At 54.7% G+C, this 20,294-nt stretch overlaps 1 protein-coding gene across 2 annotated transcripts in view; it reads right to left on the bottom strand.

Moving 5' to 3' along the window:
• PITPNM3 (PITPNM family member 3) overlaps positions 1-11,022 on the bottom strand; it is a 107,896-nt gene extending 96,874 nt beyond the window's left edge. The window contains exon 1 of one of the 2 annotated variants that reach the window (XM_033184882.1): positions 10,866-11,022. In XM_033184882.1, coding sequence (XP_033040773.1) covers positions 10,866-10,887 — 22 coding nt within the window. In that variant the 5' untranslated portion in view covers positions 10,888-11,022. Of the gene's footprint in view, positions 1-10,769; positions 10,840-10,865 lie in introns of those variants that run through there. The other variant, XM_033184881.1, reaches the window with a different exon arrangement.
• Between the last annotated feature and the right edge of the window lie 9,272 nt (positions 11,023-20,294).

Raw genomic sequence — 20,294 nt, 5'->3', positions numbered from 1 at the left:
TACATAGTGTCGCAGTGAGGATTACATGAACCAACACTTTAAAAGGTTCAGCAGAGTGCCTGAGACTCCATCAGTGCTAGAAAAGGGTGTGTTAAATAAAATGATAAATCGTAATTCTCCAAGAGCTTTTCGTTGGTTCTTTCATCCGTGGTAGCTTCCAAGGGCAGGCCCCTCTCCTTCTTCTCAGGCCCCTGGAATGGGAGCCTCTCCACTCCCCAAAGGCTGGAAATGCTTGCCCCTGCCCACACTCATGGGGCCCATCCCTCTCGCCTCCCTCCCATCGCAGCTCCCTGGGGCTTGCCTTGTCTGTCCCCTAAACTTGAACTACTGCAGGCCAGGACTTGCTCTCCCCTCCCAGCCTCTCCTTCCAGCAGCCTGGGCTTCAGCAGCACATTGCCACCAGGAGGGCCTTCACACCATGCTCTTCTTCCTCCCCGGGCCTTTCCTCCTGCAGGTCCTGAAGCCTGAAATGTCTTCTATCTCCCCATCCCACCCCCAATTCCTATTGATGCTTGAAGTATCAGCTGGAAGTCTTTCTTGGCTCCTGAGGCCAGCCTGGGCGCCTGTCTCCTTGTGTGTCCTTCATGTCCAGCATCTGTGTCCCTCAGAGTCCCTATTTACAGACTGGGTCCAGGCCTGCCTGCTCCACTGGGCTGTGGGTTTCCCCTGGGCAGACACCTGGTAGGAATCCTCTCTAGGCTCCTATCCTCCGCCAGGTCAGGGCTGGGCAAGGCTCTTGTCATGCTCAGTGTGGCCCAGCACAGGGGAGATCTTAGCAAGGCCCCCTTTCAGGGGAGCATCCCTGAGGGAACGTCCTCAGGCTTCCTCTCTGGATCAGGGTGAATTTGGAGACCGGATCAGTCCAGGGCCAGCCAGCTCATCCTCAGCCTTGAAGTAGGGCTGTCCAGGGAGAGATGAGAGGCCAGGAGAAGCTGCTTCCAGAAAAAGGCATTATTGAAGGAAACCAGTGCTGGTTGGGGGTTGGTTGCTATAGAAACATGTCCTAACTATCTCCCAAACTGCTATATGTGCTACCGATGAGCTCATGTGCTCGTCTGTTTCAGGGGACACGCCAGGAGCCCTGGAAGGGCCTATCCACCCGAGTACGCAGCATCTGGAGCCAACATCCTGGAGGAGCCAGGAAGAAATCCAGCTTCCAGGGCAACCTGGCAGGTCCATCCACCCACCAGTAACGCGCTTAAAGACTGAGGCTGACTTCAGGTTGCAGAATTGTCCTGAGGGCAGCTCAGGTCTGAGACTAGCCGTGGCCCAAACCTCAACCTCAACCACAGCCTCGACTTCGGCTCGGCCATAGACTGAGTTATGACCATGGCCACAGGCCGTGCCACAACTCCTGTCTCAAACCACACCACGCACCTGACCACAGACCCAGCTTGACTCAGTCACAGACCAACAACACTACTAGCCACAGACCAAGCCCTGACCCTGGCCACAGAATGGCACCCAGCACAATCAAGGACTTGTATCAAATAACGTGAAAGATACGTTCACTGTAAAGTCCGTACAGGGCGGCCACGGCGGCTCACGCCTGTAAATCCCAGCACTTTGGGAGGCGGAGGCAGGTGGATCACCTGAAGTCAGGAGTTGGAGACCAACCTGGCCAACAGGGCGAAACCCCGTCTCTACTAAAAATTACAAAAATTAGCCAGGCATGGTGGCGCATGCCAGTAATCCTAGCTACTCGGGAGGCTGAGTCAGGGAGAATTGCTTGAACCAGGGAGGTGGAGGTTGCAGTGGGCTGAGATCGCGCCACTGCCCTCCAGCCTGGGTGACAGAGCAAGACTCCGTCTCAAAAGAGAAAGAAAAACTCTGTATGGCATTGCATACAGTTGCCTGGGATTTCCACAGCCTCCGCTGCCTGTTGTCATCATGATAACCCAGGGAGGTCAGTAAGAAAGGACTCAGGATTCTTGTTGACAGATGAGAAAACTGAAGCTCAGAGAAGAAAACTGATGTGCCTCCTGTCACGCCACCTGCTTCTAGGGGTAAGGGGGGTCTCCAAGCAGGGCACAGTTGGCCAAACCAGTTGCTTTGGGGAAAATGTGCTTTTTGAAGACCTGCTGGTATGTCATAAATATGCCACTGAAATACCCATTAATTACCTTATTTAGGAGATAATTAGTGATTAATAGCTTTGGCTATCTATTGTACTTTCATTTGCTCTGCCAATTAGGCTCCCAACAGTTCTGAATTATTTGGAACAATTCTCCCAAGGCCCAGCTGTCCCCCCTATGTCCCGCCAGACTCTTGTTCCATAAGGAAGAGGCTCTCTCCTCCCTCTAAAACGAGTTCCCCATAGCACCTGCCACTGTGCCACGACAGGCTCTGCCACCTGCAGGCTCCCCAGGAAGGCAGCCCGAAAGACAGGACAGCGGGAGGCATTCCTTCTGCTCAACCCAGGACCCCCTTGCGGAGAGCTGAGAACAGGGGCTCAAGGTCCAGGCACCTACCCAGGCAACGGGAGGCCAGGTTGGAATCAGACTCCTCAAAGGACGCTGTTTTTTTTTTTTTTTTTAAACTGAGTTTCACTCTTGTTGCCCAGGCTGGAGTGCAATGGTGTGATCTCGGCTCACCGCAACCTCCGCCTCCCGGGTTCAAGCAATTCTCCTGCCTCGGCCTCCTGAGTAGCTGGGATTACAGGCATGTGCCACCACGCCCGGCTAGTTTTGTATTTTTAGTAGAGACAGGGTTTCTCCACGTTGGTCACATTGGTCTCAAACTCCCGACCTCAGGAGATGCACCCGCCTCGGCCTCCCAAAGTGCTGGGATTACAGGCGTGAGCCACCGCGCCTGTCTGGGGTCTCTTTCAAAGACCACCACCTCAATGAAACGGCCACAGCTTTTTGAGAAGCGCATCAGAGGCTGCCATTAGCTTGGAGTGAACAGTAGGAAGGTAGCAGCTCCCCACCCCATGCCAGCAAGGGCCAGCGTGACCCCTGCAGGTGATTCGACTCATACCACCTGCCACTCCTGAACTGCAACTGAGCAAAGATGGGGCCCAAGGTTGCCCCTGCCCCCAGGCCCCTCCATTTGGTGCCAAAGCACAGTGCCAGGAATTGCCAGCCAGAGCCCCAGAGGCGGAGCTCTCATCGCTGCTCCAGATTATACTACGCAAGAAGGAAACACAGAGGCTGTGAGGGATAAACACACACACACACCCGAACTGGGCAGTAATGGCAAAGCTGAAAATAGCTCTTTTTACCACAAGGGATGATTCCAGAGTTGCTCGGCTGGGACTAGCCTCATGGGGGGCAGGAAGTAGGAGCAAGGGGAAGAGAAGGAACCCACAGGGGCGACATCAGGGTCAAAAGGAGTTCTGTTGAGGGTGGTCATCTGCACCAACCCGGAACAATCAGAAAAGGTCAGTGGTGCATGAGTGAGGCGCGGCCCCAGACACTAAGAATCTCTGAAAGACAGACCCTGAAACAAGTGAAAGCCTTCCAGCTGCCAGCCCCGAGCGCTCACAGTCCCACATCCTGCACACCTAGGTCTGTCCCCGAGGAGGGCAGGAGTGCAGGACGTGACGTGCTCTGCAAACACCCAGAGCCAAGCAAACATGGTGTCAGCAGCAGACAGCTCAGAAGAGGCCTCTCGGATCCAGCAGAACTCAACGCCCCTCCCAGACAGAGCCCAGCGCGTTTCTATTTTTGCTTTCAACCCTTGTTTGGCATCCCTGCTACCAGCTAACAGACGGCTACTTCCCCTCCTTCCAGAAGAATGGGTCATCTGGGAAGAGGAACACCTCCTCTCTCGCCTCCCATGTCCCAGGTCTTCTAACAAACAGGCTGACCCTCCCAGAGAGAGACGAGGCTCCCAACACCCCCAGGAACCTTCCCCTGGTAGGTGGTTCGCTCCAAGCTGTCTTGCTCACCAGCCCTGGAGAAGAGTTTCACCAAGACACCTAGAGAGAGCGGCTTCACAAAACCTGAGACGCCTGCTTTCCAGAGGCAGATGCAAACCCCCGCAGCCCTGGCCACACAGACTACACCCCATGGAGCCCCAAATTCACTCACACTGTGCCAACGGCAGCCACAGACTGAACCCCAAGATGCTACACCCTGCACCCCATCTCTAGCCTCAAATCGAGCACTGACAGTTACCACACGGGCTTCCAGCCTGGCCCAGTCTGAGCTGTGGCCCCACGAACATGTGAGCCTCACAAATCCAGCCCTGGGAGAGCCTGGAGGAAGCAGGTTGCCTGGGTAGGGCCCCAGTGCTGGGACCCAGCTCCCACTCCAGAGTCGTGGACAGAGAAGAGGCTCCTGCACCCCTGTCTACCCTCGCCACACACATACCCTGTGGAAGCTGGTGGCCACACAGCTGTGCAGGCCTCCACAGGCACACGTGGGACCCTGGAGGTGGCATTTACCTCCAGAGTGACTCACTAAGCCTCCTATTCCGTTTGCAAAAGGGGGTGCAATTTAGCATTTTCTTTCTCTTTAGAAAACAGGAATTTCAAAAGAGAGAGAGTAGAGAGAGATTTGAGGGAGTGGGTGGGGAGCTCAGATCTCATTTGATTTCCAAACTCACTTGTTATGCATTCTCTCCTCCCCCCTCCCACACCAAGTCCTTCCCCTGGGGACCCTGGCCACCTGCTTCCAGGCTCCTGGCTGCAGACCTGGTGATGGCCTGCCAGGAGGCACGTGCTCTCCACATCCACGTCCTCAGCTCCCCACTGATTCACTGACCCTCAAATCTGGGAGGATCAATGCAAGGTCAGAGTTGAGAAGGGGCAAGGCCTCTTCAGGGCACAGTAAAACCCACAGCCAGGGAGGCCACCAAAAAGGAGAGAGCAGGGATGGAGCTGGAAAGAGCCTGAAGCTCATCCTGACCCCCAAACTCTTCCCTTCCACTTTTACAGATAAGGAAACTGAGGCCCAAAGAGGGCAATTCAAGGTCAACCAGTGCCAGAGCCAGGGCTCTGCTTTGTGAGACAAGTTAGCTCCCAGGAATACTGACTCCAACAGTAGAAGAGACATAAGCTCTAATTCCAGCTTTGCCTCTAACTTTACGTGTGATTCTAGAACTAGACAGTTAACCCTTCTGGGCCTTAGTTTCTCATTCATAAAATGAGAATAACATTGGCTCTACCTCAGACATGCTGTTGAGCCATTGGGCAGAAAAGCATGCTGAGAGCTGCTATAAGATCGGTTCCAGCATGCAAACTCCCAATCCTAGGATCTCAGAATTCCTGGAAGGCAGCTGGGTCCTACCAGGAAGTCCCCAATCCCTAAGGCCTCCGTGGTCTCTGAAAGTTCACTCTCTCTGTCCTTGAAGGGGAAAGGATGCCGGACCTCAGAGAAGGACCCTTGAATGAAAGGGTCTGGTCTCTGTCTCCCAACCTGCTTAACAGGTAGAACTGAGAGATCACCAGGCCACCTCCAGCCATGAAGTCTCATATGAAGATGTACGTGAGAAAACATCACAGCTTCTGGCCAGTCTGACCCAGACATGGCCCAGGCAAGTGGCTGGGGCAGGGACACTGTCCAGCCATGTCCTCGTATTCTGTGTCCTGCCACACTGGACTTCCAAACACAGGTCAAGTCATAGAGGCCTCAAATGAGAGATAAGGGGTTCCAGGCCCAGGGTCACAGGCTTGAGGTGGAACCTCTCTGAGCTGCACCCTCCTTGGCTCAAACAGGGACACCACAGCCAGAACTGAGAGGCAACACACATCTCAGGCTAGGACCTGCCGGATCTGCTGCTGTGACAGGTGACTTCACAGAGGCCGGCGTATTTGCATAGGAACATGAGGCACATCCAAGCTCTAGCACACACCAGACTGCAAAAGAAAGCTTTTGAAAAGCCTGGAGTCTGGACACTGGCGTATGATTTGACCATAGCCTTCCCACTGGGGACCAGAGAAAGTGAGTTTACCATCTCCTTGCAGAATGCAATGCCTGTCCCAAGATACACAGTAAAGCAATCAGTGCCCTAGGCCTGGGAGTTTCTCAGAGTCATGCCTCAAATCCCCTGGCACCTCCCCAAAGATTTAAGAATCCCAGCGTTGTCCAGTTGTGATGGCTCATGCCTGTAATCCCAGCATTTTGGGAAGTCAAAGCAGGAAGGATTACTTGAGGCCCAGAGTTTGAGACCAGTCTGGGCAACATGATGAGACCCTGTTTCTACGAAAAAAAAAAAGTATTAAAAAATGTTAAAAAAAAAAAAAATCTGCACTAGTCCCCTTTCCAAGCTTCCAGATGTTTCCTCCTCTGAGTGGAAACCAAGCTTCCTGATGTTTCCTCCCAGCCACTAGTCCCTGCCCCTGGGAGCCACAGAGTAAGGGGCCCAGGAGAAGGTCTGGCTTTGGGAGGATGTGACAGCACACGCCCCACTCCAGGAGGACCCCAAAAGAGGCTGACTCAGCAGAGCAAAGTCCACACTCTGGAAACCCAGGCTCTGCCGTCACCTTCTTCTGTGACGTTGGCCAAATACCTACCCCTCACAGGCCCTCAGCGACCCATTGTTAAGAAGGACTTGGAACATGAGTATGGAAATGTTCGCTTCCATCCTAACACTGTAGGATCGGTACTTTACTGACTCAAATTACTAGGTTTGCCACATGGAAGCCTGCCAGCTATACCCCTCAGAGCAGAGGCTAACACCTGAGAGGAGAATAAACTGGTTCCTCCGGCCCGGGAGGCCCAGCCCTGTGGCCTCGGCTCTGTCTCTGCAGACATTCCTGCCCCAGCCTGAGAGGTGCCAAGACCCTCTAGGCTGCTCACTCTGCTCCTGCCTAGTCTGAGGACCTGCCCCCACCCCAAAACTCGCATTCTCCCAGTGGGAGAGAGGGGCAGCCTGTTGGGGTGCAGAGGGAGGGGCACAGGGAGGTAGACAGGAAGGGAGGGGCAGTGTGGCTGGCAGGCATCAGAACCAACCCTTCCCAACAAAGGCAGCTCCACCCGGCTGGCCTCTCTCCAGCTTCCCAGGAGCCCTCGCGTCCCAGCCAGAGGGATCTGTCGAAACACCCAAGTCGTACCCCAGCACTCCTGTCTTCACGCTCTTTGGAGTTCCTTTTGACCCTCTGCACTCTTCCACTCCAGCCAGACAGATTTCTTTACTCTTGGGCCCTTCCTGCCCACCCTCCACGCCTACCCATAGCAGTCCTTCCACATTTACACATGTGCCTCCTCCCTTCCATCCTCCTAGCCTTTGTTCAAGCCATTACCCCCACCTCTTTTCTTTTCTTTTCTTTTCGAGATGGAGTCTTGCTCTGTTGCCCAGGCTGGAGTGCAGTGGCACGATCTCGGCTCACTGCAAGCTCTGATTCCTGGGTTCACGCCATTCTCTCACCTCAGCCTCTCGAGTAGCTGGGACTAAAGGCACCCACCACCATGCCCGGCTAATTTTGTTTTTGTGTTTTTAGTAGACACGTGTTACTACTAAACGTGTCTACTAAACACGGGGTTTCACTGTGTTAGCCAGGATGGTCTCAATCTCTTGACCTCGTGATCCCCCCGCCTCGACCTCCCAAAGTTCTGGGATTACAGGCGTGAGCCACCGTGCCCAGCCCCCTGGCCACCTTTCTATCCAAACTCTGCTAGCTTTTAGGGCCCATCTCCCAGAGAAACCCAGCCTTCATTGTCTCAAGCCACTCACTGGCCTCTCTGCTCCATGGGGAGCTTTGTACTGTAAATTAGCCCTTCCTACACAGAGCTTCTGAATCCTTCCCCCACCGGCCCCCCGCCACCTCCCTGTCGCTGGCTAGACCAGGGCCACCATAAATGATGCCTGTCTGTGTAACTGAAATCTCCCCTAGAGATTGAGAACTGATAATAACCTATCTGGATTCATCTTCTGAAGATTTATCTCATCCTCTCTGGGCCCTGATAACAATTTCTCTTGTACCTGGATTTTCCTGGCAGTGTGAAAGTCCTTTCACTGCCTCCCTTTAGCTCTTGTCTGACACAAGCCGTGCCACAAATCTGGCACAGCCATGACCTGCTGCTCAGGCTGTGCACTGCACAACTCCAGGGATATTATTCACTAGACCACATGTGATGACCTAAAGTCAGGTACCATGGCAGCCCTGGGGCCCAAAGCTCTGTCTTTTCTCTCTGTGGGTGATCTACTAGCCAGATTTTAGAGGGAACACCTCGAAGGTCACGGCGCAGACCCCTCACTCACAGGCCAGGTGCCACAGCCTCCACTCCTGGCCTTCAGCCACCCTTTGTTCCCATGTCACCCCCCAGAGTGAAGGCCTGATCATTCCTGCCCATCAGTCTGCCCATCCGAGGCAGGTGGTACTGAACAGCCACCCCTCTCTCTGTTACATGGTCTCCTTGGGCCTCAGTTTCCCCAGCTGTGAAGAAAGAGACAGGTTCCTGACCTCCAAGGGATCCCTCTCTTCTGAAGCTCACCCATCTATTCTTCACAGATGTTGCCAATGCGGAATATGTGATTCTCATGCTCACATTACTATGTGTTGTTTTCGATTCGATGGGCTTAGAAGCCTCAAGAAGAGAAGGTAGGCCGGGCACAGTGGCTCACACTTGTAATCCCAGCACTTTGGGAGGCTAAGGTGGGCGGATCATTTGCGGTCAGGTGTTCAAAACCAGCCTGGCCAACATGGTGAAACCCCATCTCTACTAAAAACACAAAAATTAGCTGGGCGTGGTGGTAGGTATCTGTAATACCAGTTACTTGGGAGGCTGAGGCAGGAGAATCGCTTCAGCCTAGGAGGTGGAGGTTGCAGTGAGCCGAGATCAAGCCACTGCCCTCCAGCCTGGGAGACAGACCGAGACTCTGTCTCAAAAAAAAAAAAAAAAGAAAAAGAAAAAAGAAGAAGAAGAAGAAAGAAAAAGAGAAGGGGCATTTACAAAATGCAGACAAGCCTGGGATAGCTGAGAAGGGAGAGGTAACCAGTCTCCTTGGGGTGACTGCTGAGTGTGGGGGGCAGGAGCCCAGGCACTGGATCCACAGACGTGGTGAATCTGTGTTGCCTGGAGGGAAAGGGCCAAGCGTGAAATTGCAGCAGAAAAAAAAATGTTAGAACAGCACGAGGCATCGATGCTCAGAGCAGGGCAGTTTTTCCACCTGTCACTGGAACAAATTCCCACAGACTGTCAGCCCAGGGACCAAAGGGCCCATAGGCTCAGGCAGAGGGACTGAGACTGGTACCCCCATTTGGTAAGGGGGTCACTTATCAGGGCAGTGACGGAGAGAGTCCTTCAAGTCCAATAGACCTGGCTGTGAGTCCAGGCTCTGCTCAGACCCTCTGAGCCACCTTGAGACTGCTATTTCTCTGAGTATCTGTTTCTAGATGTTTTAAAAGGGGGAGAGTCGCAATTCCTTGCTCCCAGGATCACAGTGCAGTAAAGAGCTTAGCACCCTGCCTAGTACATAGAACAAGCAGCGACTGTTCACTGCTGTTGTGAAGACAGTGTCCTGGCAGGTGACCTGTGCTCACGGTGTCCAGGTGCGTGCACGCGCGCGCACACACACACACACACACACACAGGGTAGGGCAGCAGACAGAACACACACCCTGCTACGGGCCATTTTAAGGAGTCGGGGTGGGTGAGGACCCAGGCATGGTGGAGGGAAGAGGGAGGCAAGAAGCCTTTTTCAGCCTCCCTGGCGTCATCTCACAGTGCCTCCCTCAGGAGGGGAAAAGGGAGGGGAGTGAGAAGGCTGTTTAGCTGTGTTCCATACTGGCTGTGTCTCACACAACCGGCCCCACCCCGACAGGGGTGACTCCTCGGGGACAGAATGGGAGTGCATTCTCAGGCACCTAAATCTTACAGACTCAGTGCCTGCACAGGGAGACGGGTCCCCAGCCCAGGGTCCCAGGCAGCTTTCGTGCGTGGGGGTGGATTGACACACAGCCTGATGGTATTCACGCCCAGTGTGCAGACGGGTGAATTCACACCCATTCCTTCACCGTCGAACCCGGTCCTGGGGGACAGCATGGCACCTGCCAACGTCACGGGTTGGGTGTGAGTTCACGGTAGATTCTCACACACCAGCCTCACAAGAGGCACTGCCGAAACCAGGCTTGCTGCCGCCTACTGTATGGCCGGCCCTGTGGGCACAGCTGTCCTCTATCCGCCTCCTAAGGCACCATCGGGCCCAGAGTGTGCCCGATGAGTCACGGGCCTGGGTCTCCCCAGCATGGGCGCAGCAGGGGGGCTGAGTCCGCCTGAGTCCCGGTGCCCAGCTCAGGGTCTGGCACAGAGCAGATGCTAGTGAATGAACGTCGGGCTGGATGAATGAACGAATGACTAATGCCAGCTCCCTCAAACCACGGGCTACACCGTCTGAGCCTGGGGGAGGCAGAGCCCACGGGACCCCAGAAAAGGCCTCCACAGCCGAGGCTTTGGGTCCCAGGGTCAATGGGGGAGGGGGCGGGGCGGCCAGCTGCCGGGGCGGCGCGGGGCTCCCCTTCTTCCCGAGAAGGAATCTGGGTCTCCGGACTGAGCTGGTGACGGGGGCTGGGGCGGGGGGTTGTGGCGTCCTGGATGGAGAGAGCTGCAGGACTAGGGGCGCGTCCCGGTTTGCGTTGGGGGTGTGAGACAAAGCGGCGGCCGCGGGACATCCCCTTTGGTGCACAGGACTCCCAACGGCGGGACTGGCCCGGGGCGCCGCAGACCTGGCCCTTTCCGGCGGAGCGGTGGAGAGGGGGACGCGGTGTTCCGCGAGGTGACCGGGGGCGCAGGAAGGACTGGGGGCACGCACAGCCCCCTCTCCACGCGCAGGAGGTCCAGCCCCGCCACCGCCCCCTCCGCCCTCCCAGGACCTCCGCCTACCTGCGTGAGGGGCTCACCTGGGCCGGCGGCCCCTCCTCGAGACGCGCGAGTCCCTCCCCCGGGCCCCGGCCCTGCCCTCCCCGCGCCCGCCCTCACCTGCACGGCCCGCCTTAGCCATGTCCCGGGCGGCGGGCTCCGGCTGCGCTGCCCGCGCTCCTCGCGCCTCCCGGGCCCGGCCCCGGCCCCGAACGGACTCCGAGCGCCGCGCCCGCGCCCCCGCCCCGCTCGCCTCGGCTGCCGCCACCGCAGCCGCCGCCGCCTCGCAGCTCCCTCCCGCTCCCTTAAAGGCGCCGAGCGGCGGCCGCGCCCCCCCCCCCCCCCCCCCTCCGCGCCGCCGGGGAGGGACTGACGAAGGAAGGCGCCCAACGCCGCCCCCGCGGGCCCGCACCGCCGCCCCGGGCCGCGGCCGCCGCGCTCCAGCCCGCTCCGCTCCGGCCCGCGCGGCCACCGCAGCGCGCGAGGGGCGGCAGCCCAGGGGCGCAGAGCCGCGGAGACAGCCCGAGACACTGCGGGCCGGACAGAGACGGGGCCCTGGACTGGGAGAGGGGCGCAGAGACTGTGAGACAGCACTGGAGAGAGACGCTCCTAGGGCCGGAACGCCGAGGGAGAGGAGCAGAGAAATTCAGAGACCAGAGACCCAGAGCCCGGCTCCGGGAGAGAGGGACAGAGGGAACGGGGAGAGGAAGGAGGACAGGGACCCAGGGAGGCTCCCACGAAGCGAAGAGGAAAGTCGCTGTGGCACCAGAGACAAGAGAGGGACCCCCTCCATCAGCCCCCACTCCAGGGGCTCTGAATCATTTATAGCGTCTGACCTAACCTCAAAAGAGAAGGGATTCCTGTGATTTTAACCCTCAAGGGGTAAGTAAAACACTTGCACATCCACCTGGGGTTCCAGGCTGGGGCAGGCTTTGTGGACCCCAGTGGCCTGGTGGTGAGCAGTACCCGCCTTCCACTTCCCAAACCGGGATGCAGAGATTCTAGTGGACAGGCCTCGTGGGCCGCGAAGATTTGGGTTACGACCTCTGCTTAGGGGCAGCAGGGATCCACAGTCCAGCCCCAACAGAGGGCAGGAGATGGCCAATCGTATTTGGTGGTGCCTGAGAGGTAGCAACCTTCCACTGAGACGGTGCCCTGCCTCCCCCCGGAAATTGGTAAGGCTGAAGCCCAGTTACCATCTATATAGCCAGGCACCCAACCCACCCTGTCCCACTCCACTTAACAGGGAAAAGGTCAACTGGAGAATTTCATCCATGGTCCAGGCTCCAGGGTCGCGCAAACTCCTCTATGGAAACAGAGCACACATGGGGTTAGATGGAGCCTCTCAGTCCAGAGCCTCCTCTCCTCCTCTGGGGCTTTGACTCCATTCACAAGATTCGTGCTAAGCAGTCCTTCAGCTCCTGGTTGGTTACCTCCAAGGACAGGAAGCTCAGTATCTTAAGAGAGAGTTCTTCCTTTTTTAAATTTTTTAATTTTATTACTATTATTATTATTATTATTTTGGCCAGTGCTGGCCTTAAGAATGTTCTTACTCACTTGAGCTGAAATCTGTATCCATGTCCCATCCATGAGTTCTGCTCTGCCTTCTGACAGCTCACCCAACAAAACCAGGGCTTCCCAGGGCCCTCTACCCAAACTCCCTAGTACGGCTTCACCCAGGGAGAACAACCATCCACATTTGCCAGGGTTCACCTCCCAGGAAACCCAAGAGTTCCAAGAGCTCTGGATCCTAGAGCCAGATGACAGCACCAACTCCAATAGATGTGGAATTTCCGAAGCTCTGGGCTCCTGGATCCAACGCTGTTCACCGGCACCTGCCATTGGTTACCAGCTAGGAGAGCAGGAATGGACTCTGCAGCCTTTCCCCACTACGAGGATGGGAGTGGGGATGAGAATAGCAAGGACTATTGATTGGACAGGTGGTATTTACCCTTATGTACTCTCTCAGCTACACTGCATTATGGTCAGTGTACACATAAGGAAGTGGGGGCTGAGAAAGTTCGGTGCTTGCGGTCATGGGGGATTCAATTTCAGGCCCCTGTGCTTTGTCTGCTGGGCCTCACTAGCCTCACCCTCCCCTGAAGCAGGAAGCACCTCAGAGGCCTGATAGCCTGGACAATGTCCAGGCTTGGCCAGGCTTGGCCACCTGGTCTATAGGCGTGAGTGGTCATGCAGGAGACAGAACACTGGCTGCAGAAGCAATGCGCCTGCCACAGAGGGGACACGCCCGGGCCTGAGCTCCTCCCTAGCCCTGGCTCACAGCAGCAGCAGTGACCAGAGGGCATCAGGGGCCCTCCTGTTTCTGGGCACAGCTTCATGTCGTGTTTGTGTGTGTGCCTGGGTATGTGTGCATGGGATGTATGCATGTGTGCTTGTGTGTGCTCAGGGAAGCATGCATGGGTGTGTGTAGGCACACTTGTACACACAGACACGGGCAAACACCTGCTGACAGATGCTTCCTGGGTGGGCACCCAGACCCCTTCCCCTCCCACCACTTAGTCCTCACAAACCCTAAACTAGTCACCCAGGAGGGCCTGGGTGGAGCGGTTAAGGGGAGGTGCCAAGTTGATGGGAGTTTCAGAAATCGTCTCTCCAGACCACTCCACACCCCATTTCTCAGATGGGAAGACAGTGAGCCAGATCTGTCCCCTGAAAACCATGACTCAGAGGCCCAGATCCATGGTTCCCCTCTTTAAACCTTCACCCCAGCCTCTGTCTGCCCCCAAGGCAGCTCCTGAAGGCACTGACTGTTACCAGCTGCCAAGGAAGTTCCAGCCCAGCCTTCTGACAGAGCAAACACATCAGGACTCAAGGCCATTAGATTAACTGATGGGAGTTAACTTCCTGCGTCAGAAGAATTGTCCTTAATTGAAGAAAGGGATAACTAGCAATTTAGCCACGCTGACCTCTGCTGCCCGGAAGAAAGAGAGGCAGGAGCCAGCCAGGGCCTCCAGGGCCTCCCAGCTCTCAGTGACCAGAGTTACTGTGCCAGGAGTCCAGACCGAATCCCTTCTCTGAGACCTGGCACCCAGGCCCTTTCCTCTGACCATAGCTTGTTCTGCTCCTGCCTTCACAGTGGCCAGCTGCTCCCAGGCCCAGGCAAGCATTCTAACCCAGAGAACCAGTAAAAGTGAGCGGAGGCCATCGTGTCAATGGCCATGGAGGACGTGTGCAGAGATGTGAACAGGTTGGAGAGCTCCAGGCAGGCAGGAAGTGGGAGCTGGCTGCAAGACAACTCCTCGACATGACAGACCCCAGGCCTGGCTATCCAGCCTGGACAGCTGGTGTCAGCACTTGGAAAGCTAAGTGACAGTTCTTAGGAGCCAGCATGGCCCCCCTGAAAGCTAGTCATGCCAGGCAAAGCTCGTTTCCTATTTGGACACAGTTATAACGACTAGTGGAGTTGGGTATTGCCCTGCCTTCTGGGTCTGGGTTGGGGCACAGCTGCTGCCCAGCTCTCTGATGGTAACTTTGTAAACAACAAAGGGAGTCAGGAGCAAGATGATAGCCTGGTCCAGCAGCTTACCCCAGTCCACTCCCTGATGGACTCCAGTGGATGGGGCCTCCACCTCCCTCCAGGACTTGAGCTATGTCAAGCATCTCAGCAAAAGTGCTCACAACAGAGAATAAGCTGCATAAGAAGGATGCTGCTCATGTAGACTGGACAGAAGCACAGCCATTCACCATGGCCTTGACGAGCTGGGACCATGGGCCAAAGTCATTCACCATGGCCTTGACGAGCTGGGACCATGGGCCAAAGTCATTCACCATGGCCTTGACGAGCTGGGACCATGGGCCAAAGTCATTCACCATGGCCTTGACGAGCTGGGACCATGGGCCAAAGTCATTCACCATGGCCTTGACGAGCTGGGACCATGGGCCAAAGCCAAGAGGATGAGATAAACATGGACAAGCAAGAGAAGCCATCCTCCCAGGCCAAACACAAACACCCAGCTAGGAGTGTTCACTCCCACTTCAAAATTTCCACAGCCCCTTCCATCCTTGAGTCTCACTCCCCGGCCAATATCACATCACTATGTCTCACCTGGGCCACTGGAAGCACCTCTTCCTGAGGTGCTCCCAGCCTGACTCTGCACCCTTCTTCACCCCCTCCTTTCTGGTTCCTATGCTTTGTAGTCTCATGGTTGCTGTCCACTGCCACGGGAACCACCTCTAATCACAAAAGTAGTCCCAGACACAGTTGCTCTTCCTTGGAGCCTTCCAGAATCGCTCTGAGAGTAGCTGGTTTCTTCTCACCAACTCCTTCTTGCCCCAGGATGCCCCCAGTTCCACCCAGCATCCAGAACACTGAGTGGAACATGCCCTTCCATCCAGAGCTACTACTCTGCTCCTCCTTCTCATCCTCCCCCTTCTCCTCCTCCTCTTCCTCCTTCTCCTCCTCTCCTCCTCCTCTTCTCCTTCTCCTCCTCTTCCTCCTCCTCCTCTTCCTCCTCCTCCTCTTCTCCTCCTTCTCCTCCTTTTCCTCCTCTTCCTCTTTCTCCTCCTCATTCTCCTTCTCTTCCTCCTCCTCCTCTTCCTCCTCCTCCTCCTCTTCCTCCTCCTTCTCCTCCTTTTCCCCCTCTTCCTCTTTCTCCTCCTCATTCTCCTTCTCCTCTTCTTCCTCCTCATTCTCCTCCTTCTCCTCCTCCTCTTCCTCTTTCTCCTTCTCATTTTCCTCCTCTTCCTCTTCCTCCTCCTCCTTCTCATTCTCCTCCTTCTCCTCCTCTTCCTCCTCGTCCTTTTCCTCCTCTTCCTCCCCCTCATCCTCTTCTTCCTCCTCCCCTCCTCCTTTTCCTCCTCCTCATCCCCTCTTCCTCCTCCCCTCCTTTTCCTCTCCTCTTCCTTCTCCTCCTCCTCCTCATCCCCTCCTCTTCCTTCTCCTCCTTGCTCTACTTCCTCCCCTCCTCTTCCTCCTTCTCCCCTCTTCCTCTTCCCCCTCCCCTCCTCCCTTCCTCTTCCTCGTTCTCCTCTTCCTTCTCCCCTCCTCTTCCTCTTCCTCCCTTCTTCCTCCTGCTTCTCCTCCTCCTCCTCCTCCTTCCTCTTCCTCCTCCTGCTTCTCCTCCTCCTCCTCCCCCCTTCCTCTTCCTCCTCCTGCTTCTCCTCCTCCTCCTCCCCCCTTCCTCTTCCTCCTCCTGCTTCTCCTCCTCCTCCTCCCCCTTCCTCTTCCTCCTCCTGCTTCTCCTCCTCCTCCTCCCCCCTTCCTCTTCCTCCTCCTCCTCCTCTCCTCTTCCTCTTCGTGCTCCTCCTTCTCCCCTCCTCTTCCTCTTCCTCCTCTCCTCTTCCTCCTCCTCTTTCTCCCTCCTCCTCCCCTCCTCTTCCTCCTCCTCTTTCTCCCTCCTCCTCCTCCTCTTCCTCCTCTCCTCTTCTCCTCCTCCTCCTCCTCCCCTCCTGTTCCTCTTCCTCCTTCTCCTCCTCCTTTTCCTTCTCCCTGCTGGTGGCTGTGGCTTATCTAGTGTGTGCTTCTTTTTTTTTTTTTTTTTTTTACTTTTCTTTGAGATGGAGTCCCACTCTGTCACCCAGGCTGGAGTGCAGGGGCACAATCGTGGCTCACTACAACCTCCACCTCTGGGGTTCAAGTGATTCTCCTGCCCCAGCCTCTCGGGTAGCTGGGAATACATGCCCGGCTAATATTTGTATTTTTAGTAGAGACAGGGTTTCACCATATTGGGGCAGGTTGGGCTTGAACTCCTGACCTCAAGTGATCTGCCCACTTCAAGGAACACCTGGCCCAGGGCAGAAAACCGCTTAAAGGCGTTCTTAAGCCACAAACAATAGCATGAGCAATCTGTACCTTAAGGACATGCTCCTGCTGCAGATAACTAACCCAACCCATCCCTTTATTTTGGCCCATCCCTTTGTTTCCTGTAAGAAATACCTTCAGGTAATCTATAATCTATAGAAACAATGCTTATCTCTGGCTTGCTGTCAATAAATAAGTGGGTAAATGTCTGTTTGAGGCTCTCAGCTGTGAAGGCTGTGAGACCCCTGATTTCCCACTCCACACTCTGTATTTCTGTGTGTGTGCCTTTAATTCCTCTAGCACTGCTGGGTTAGGGTCTCCCCGACCGAGCTGCTCTTGGCATGTATGTGTCTGCTGTGTTTTCAAAACATGTCTGGAGACATCTGCAGAATCTGTTGAATTGGACTTCATCAGATTATTTATTTATTTATTTATTTAATTTTTAATTTTTAATTTGAGACGGAGTCTTGCTCTGTCACCCAGAGAAAGTCACCATCTATTTTTTTTTTTTTGAGATGGAGTCTTGCACTGTCACCCAGACTGGAGTACAGTGGCCCTATCTCAGCTCACTACAACCTCTGCCTCTCAGGTTCAAGCCATTCTCCTGCCTCAGCCTCCCAAGTAGCTGAGATTACAGGCGCCCGCCACCACACCCAGCTAATTTTTGTATTTTTAGTAGAGACGGGGTTTCACCGTGTTGACCAGGCTGGTCTCGAACTCCTGACCTCAAGTGATCCACCCACCTCCGCCTCCCAAAGTGCTGGGATTGCAGGCGTGAGCCACCGTGTCTGGCCCAGATTTTTATATGAGATGCTGAAACAAGTTGAGACCCAAGCCTAGATTGCGTTTCCTCAGTTGCTGTTCAGCTTTCTTTTGCCTTATTGAATGGGGTGTGCTGGTAGATGGGATTTTGGAGAGGGGATCTAGAGAGGCTGAGGGGTGGTAGGGTAGAGGCAAGGAGAGATCTACCAGCTGCTAGAAGGAGAGGAATTATGGAGAAAGAGCTTAATCAGGCTGCCCAATAGGTTCTGCTGTGGACCCCTCCTATCTGCCCCCAAAAATGTCAGCAACCATTTATCTCGCTCATGAAGCTTTTGCAGTTGGATCTGCGTTTTGCCCTTGTTGGCTGTCAAGACTTGAGATTGGCCCCAAGCAAGCCCAGTTGTCTTCAAGTTACACTTAGACCAAATTAAAATTAGAAACTGGGTGAAAATCTAAACCTCTCTGCAGGATGGGCTCTTGGTGTCTGCATTCCTGCAAATTCCCATCAGCACCGGGGACCCAGGAACAAGCAAATCCAGAGGCTCTGACCTCAGCCGTGCCCCTCCCCTGCCCCAGCCTCACACACAATATTGTTTGTTTCTGACAGATTCCAAAACTCAGAAAATCAAATACAGTGGTAGATGATAAGGCAGACAGATCAAGGGGGGAAAGCTGCCCAATTACTAACAGTGTTGGACAAAAAACACAATCAGATCATGTAAAACAATGATATAATAGATGATGGCCGGGCACTGTGGCTCACGCCCATAATCCCAGAACTTTGGGAGGCGGAGGCGGGTGGATCATGAGGTCAGGAGTTCGAGACCAGCCTGGCCAACATGGTGAAACCCCATCTCTACTAAAAATACAAAAATTATCTGGGCATGGTGGCAGGCACCTGTAATCCCAGCTACTTGGGAGGCTGAGGCAGGAGAATCGCTTGAACCTGGGAGGCGGAGGTTGCAGTGAGCCGAGATCACAGCACTGCACTCCAGCTTGGGTGACAGAGCAAGACTCTGTCTCAAAAAACAAAAACAAAACAACAACAAAAAAGGGTCATTCTGTCCTTCCCTCCTTCTCCCCGATTCCGGACTTTGTAAAAACCTTCAGACCTCTGCTGGCTTAAAGCTTGTAGGGGAGAAACCCCTTCACTTATTAGGCCATTCCAGTTCTTTAACTCTACCAGCTGAGAAGCTCTTCCTGCTGACTCTACTTCTCTCCTGCTGTACCGCAGCAAGCTAAGAAAAATACCAACCAGAAGAATAACAGGAATATATATTCGCTGAGTGACTATTATGTGCCTGGAAGTGTTTTAAGTGCTTTTCATGTGTTTCCTCTTTGAATCCTTATAGCAACATTAGGAGCGGAGGATTCTTAGAACCATTCCCATTTTACAGATAAGGAAACAGGCTTAGAGAGGTCTCACAGCTAATAAGTGGAAGAGCAAGTATTTAGGTCACACAGCTAATAAATAGTACAGCAGGTATTCAAACCCCCTAATGTCCACACTCCTGCCTTAGCCACGAGAGAAGAAGAAGACAGGAAAAAAAAAGACAAAAACCAGACACAGAAAACCAAGAGGCTGAGGCTCTGCCACTAAGTGCTGGTGCAACCTCAGGCAGTTCACCAAAGCAAGCCCCTCCTTTTCTATATGGTGAACCTGCTAGACTCACCAGTGTCCCAGAGCCTTTGCGGCTTGGCTACGATGCTATGGTTTTCCTAATCCCTGTACGAGGTGCCCTGGCAAGTAGAGGAGGCAAGGGAGGAGCTGAGTTGGCAGGATTCTCCAGGGCCCAGAGGCAGCTGCCTTGGCCTGGGCAGGGCCTCCTGAGGCTATCAATGCCTCCCTCCTCTGTGGCTGCCAACTTAGTATCCCGGGCAGATCACTCAGTGCTGCGGGGGCTATCTATTCATATTGCAATTTGAATGCTTCTGGTCAGAATGACTAAAAGGCTGAATTTTACAAGGGTTTTGAAACTGAATTGACTCCACTTATTAAAGATATACTAGATTACACGCTGAGTGAAAGGACACTCTGGGGACTCCAGGCATCACAGCCTTTCATGAAGATGGAAACGTCCCTTTCTGGGCTGCTCCTGGTAAACCACAGTGGGAGACGTTGCACCAAGCAGGTGCCGATTAAATTACCGGCTGAAGGCCACAGTCCATCAAGGAAACCTCTTGGCCCAGAAGGGCCGCTGGTGAATGAAGAGGCAGTTCCAGAAATCGACTCTGGTTGTTTTATGTAAATCGATTTCTACAGGCAGGAAGGCAAAGGCGAAAAGGAAAGTATGCCTGGGAAGCCCTGACCTTCAGTCATGCAAGAGAGGGAGAGAGGTGTAAGGGGTAGAGAAAGTGATGGACCGGGAGGGGCACACAACTTCTCTCTGTTTTCAGGTTCAGAGCACCTGGGGAGGGAGTCTCAAATGGCTGGGGGCTTCCTTTGTGCAGATGAGGAAGCAGAATAGCTGGAAGGATTTCCTGGACTTGGAACCTGGCATGGAGGAAGGCCCTCCCGAACCTGCTCACGGGATCCAACCCCAGCACCTCACTGTACTGACGGGGAAGCTCAGCGCTGGGTAATGGGGGTGGGAAGGTCAAAAACAGGGCATTTGGTGGTATAACTGGGACTGAAAGAGGGTTCAGGCTCTTAACTCAAGGCTCCCTCCTCCCACCCTCCCATGGAGATGTAGGCAGCTGTCCCTGGCTTGTGTCAGTAAGTCTTTTCTTTCTCTCTGTGTCCCCCTGAGAATCATTCCCTTCCAGCCGTCACTGTCAAGAGAAGGAACAGCATGTAGCGGGTACACAGACCGCAGTTGCTTGCAGATGTCATAGAAGGTCCGGGCAATGTCTATACAACACCGGTTGCTTCCCTTTGTAAGTAACAGAAACAGACTCCGTCTCTCCGAAGCAGAAAGGGAGTTTACTGGCAGGTTATCAGGGTCTCAGAGAATCAGAGGAGCCTGCAGGGATAGGCTAGAAAAGCAGATGGGGCCAGGTGCGGTGGCTCAGGCCTATAACCCCAG

This window comes from Trachypithecus francoisi, unplaced genomic scaffold (genome assembly GCF_009764315.1).
Source record: "Trachypithecus francoisi isolate TF-2019V2 unplaced genomic scaffold, Tfra_2.0 Lachesis_group20, whole genome shotgun sequence".
In the NCBI taxonomy this organism is placed as follows: Eukaryota; Metazoa; Chordata; class Mammalia; order Primates; family Cercopithecidae; genus Trachypithecus; species Trachypithecus francoisi.
This window is presented reverse-complemented; position numbering and strand designations above follow the sequence as displayed.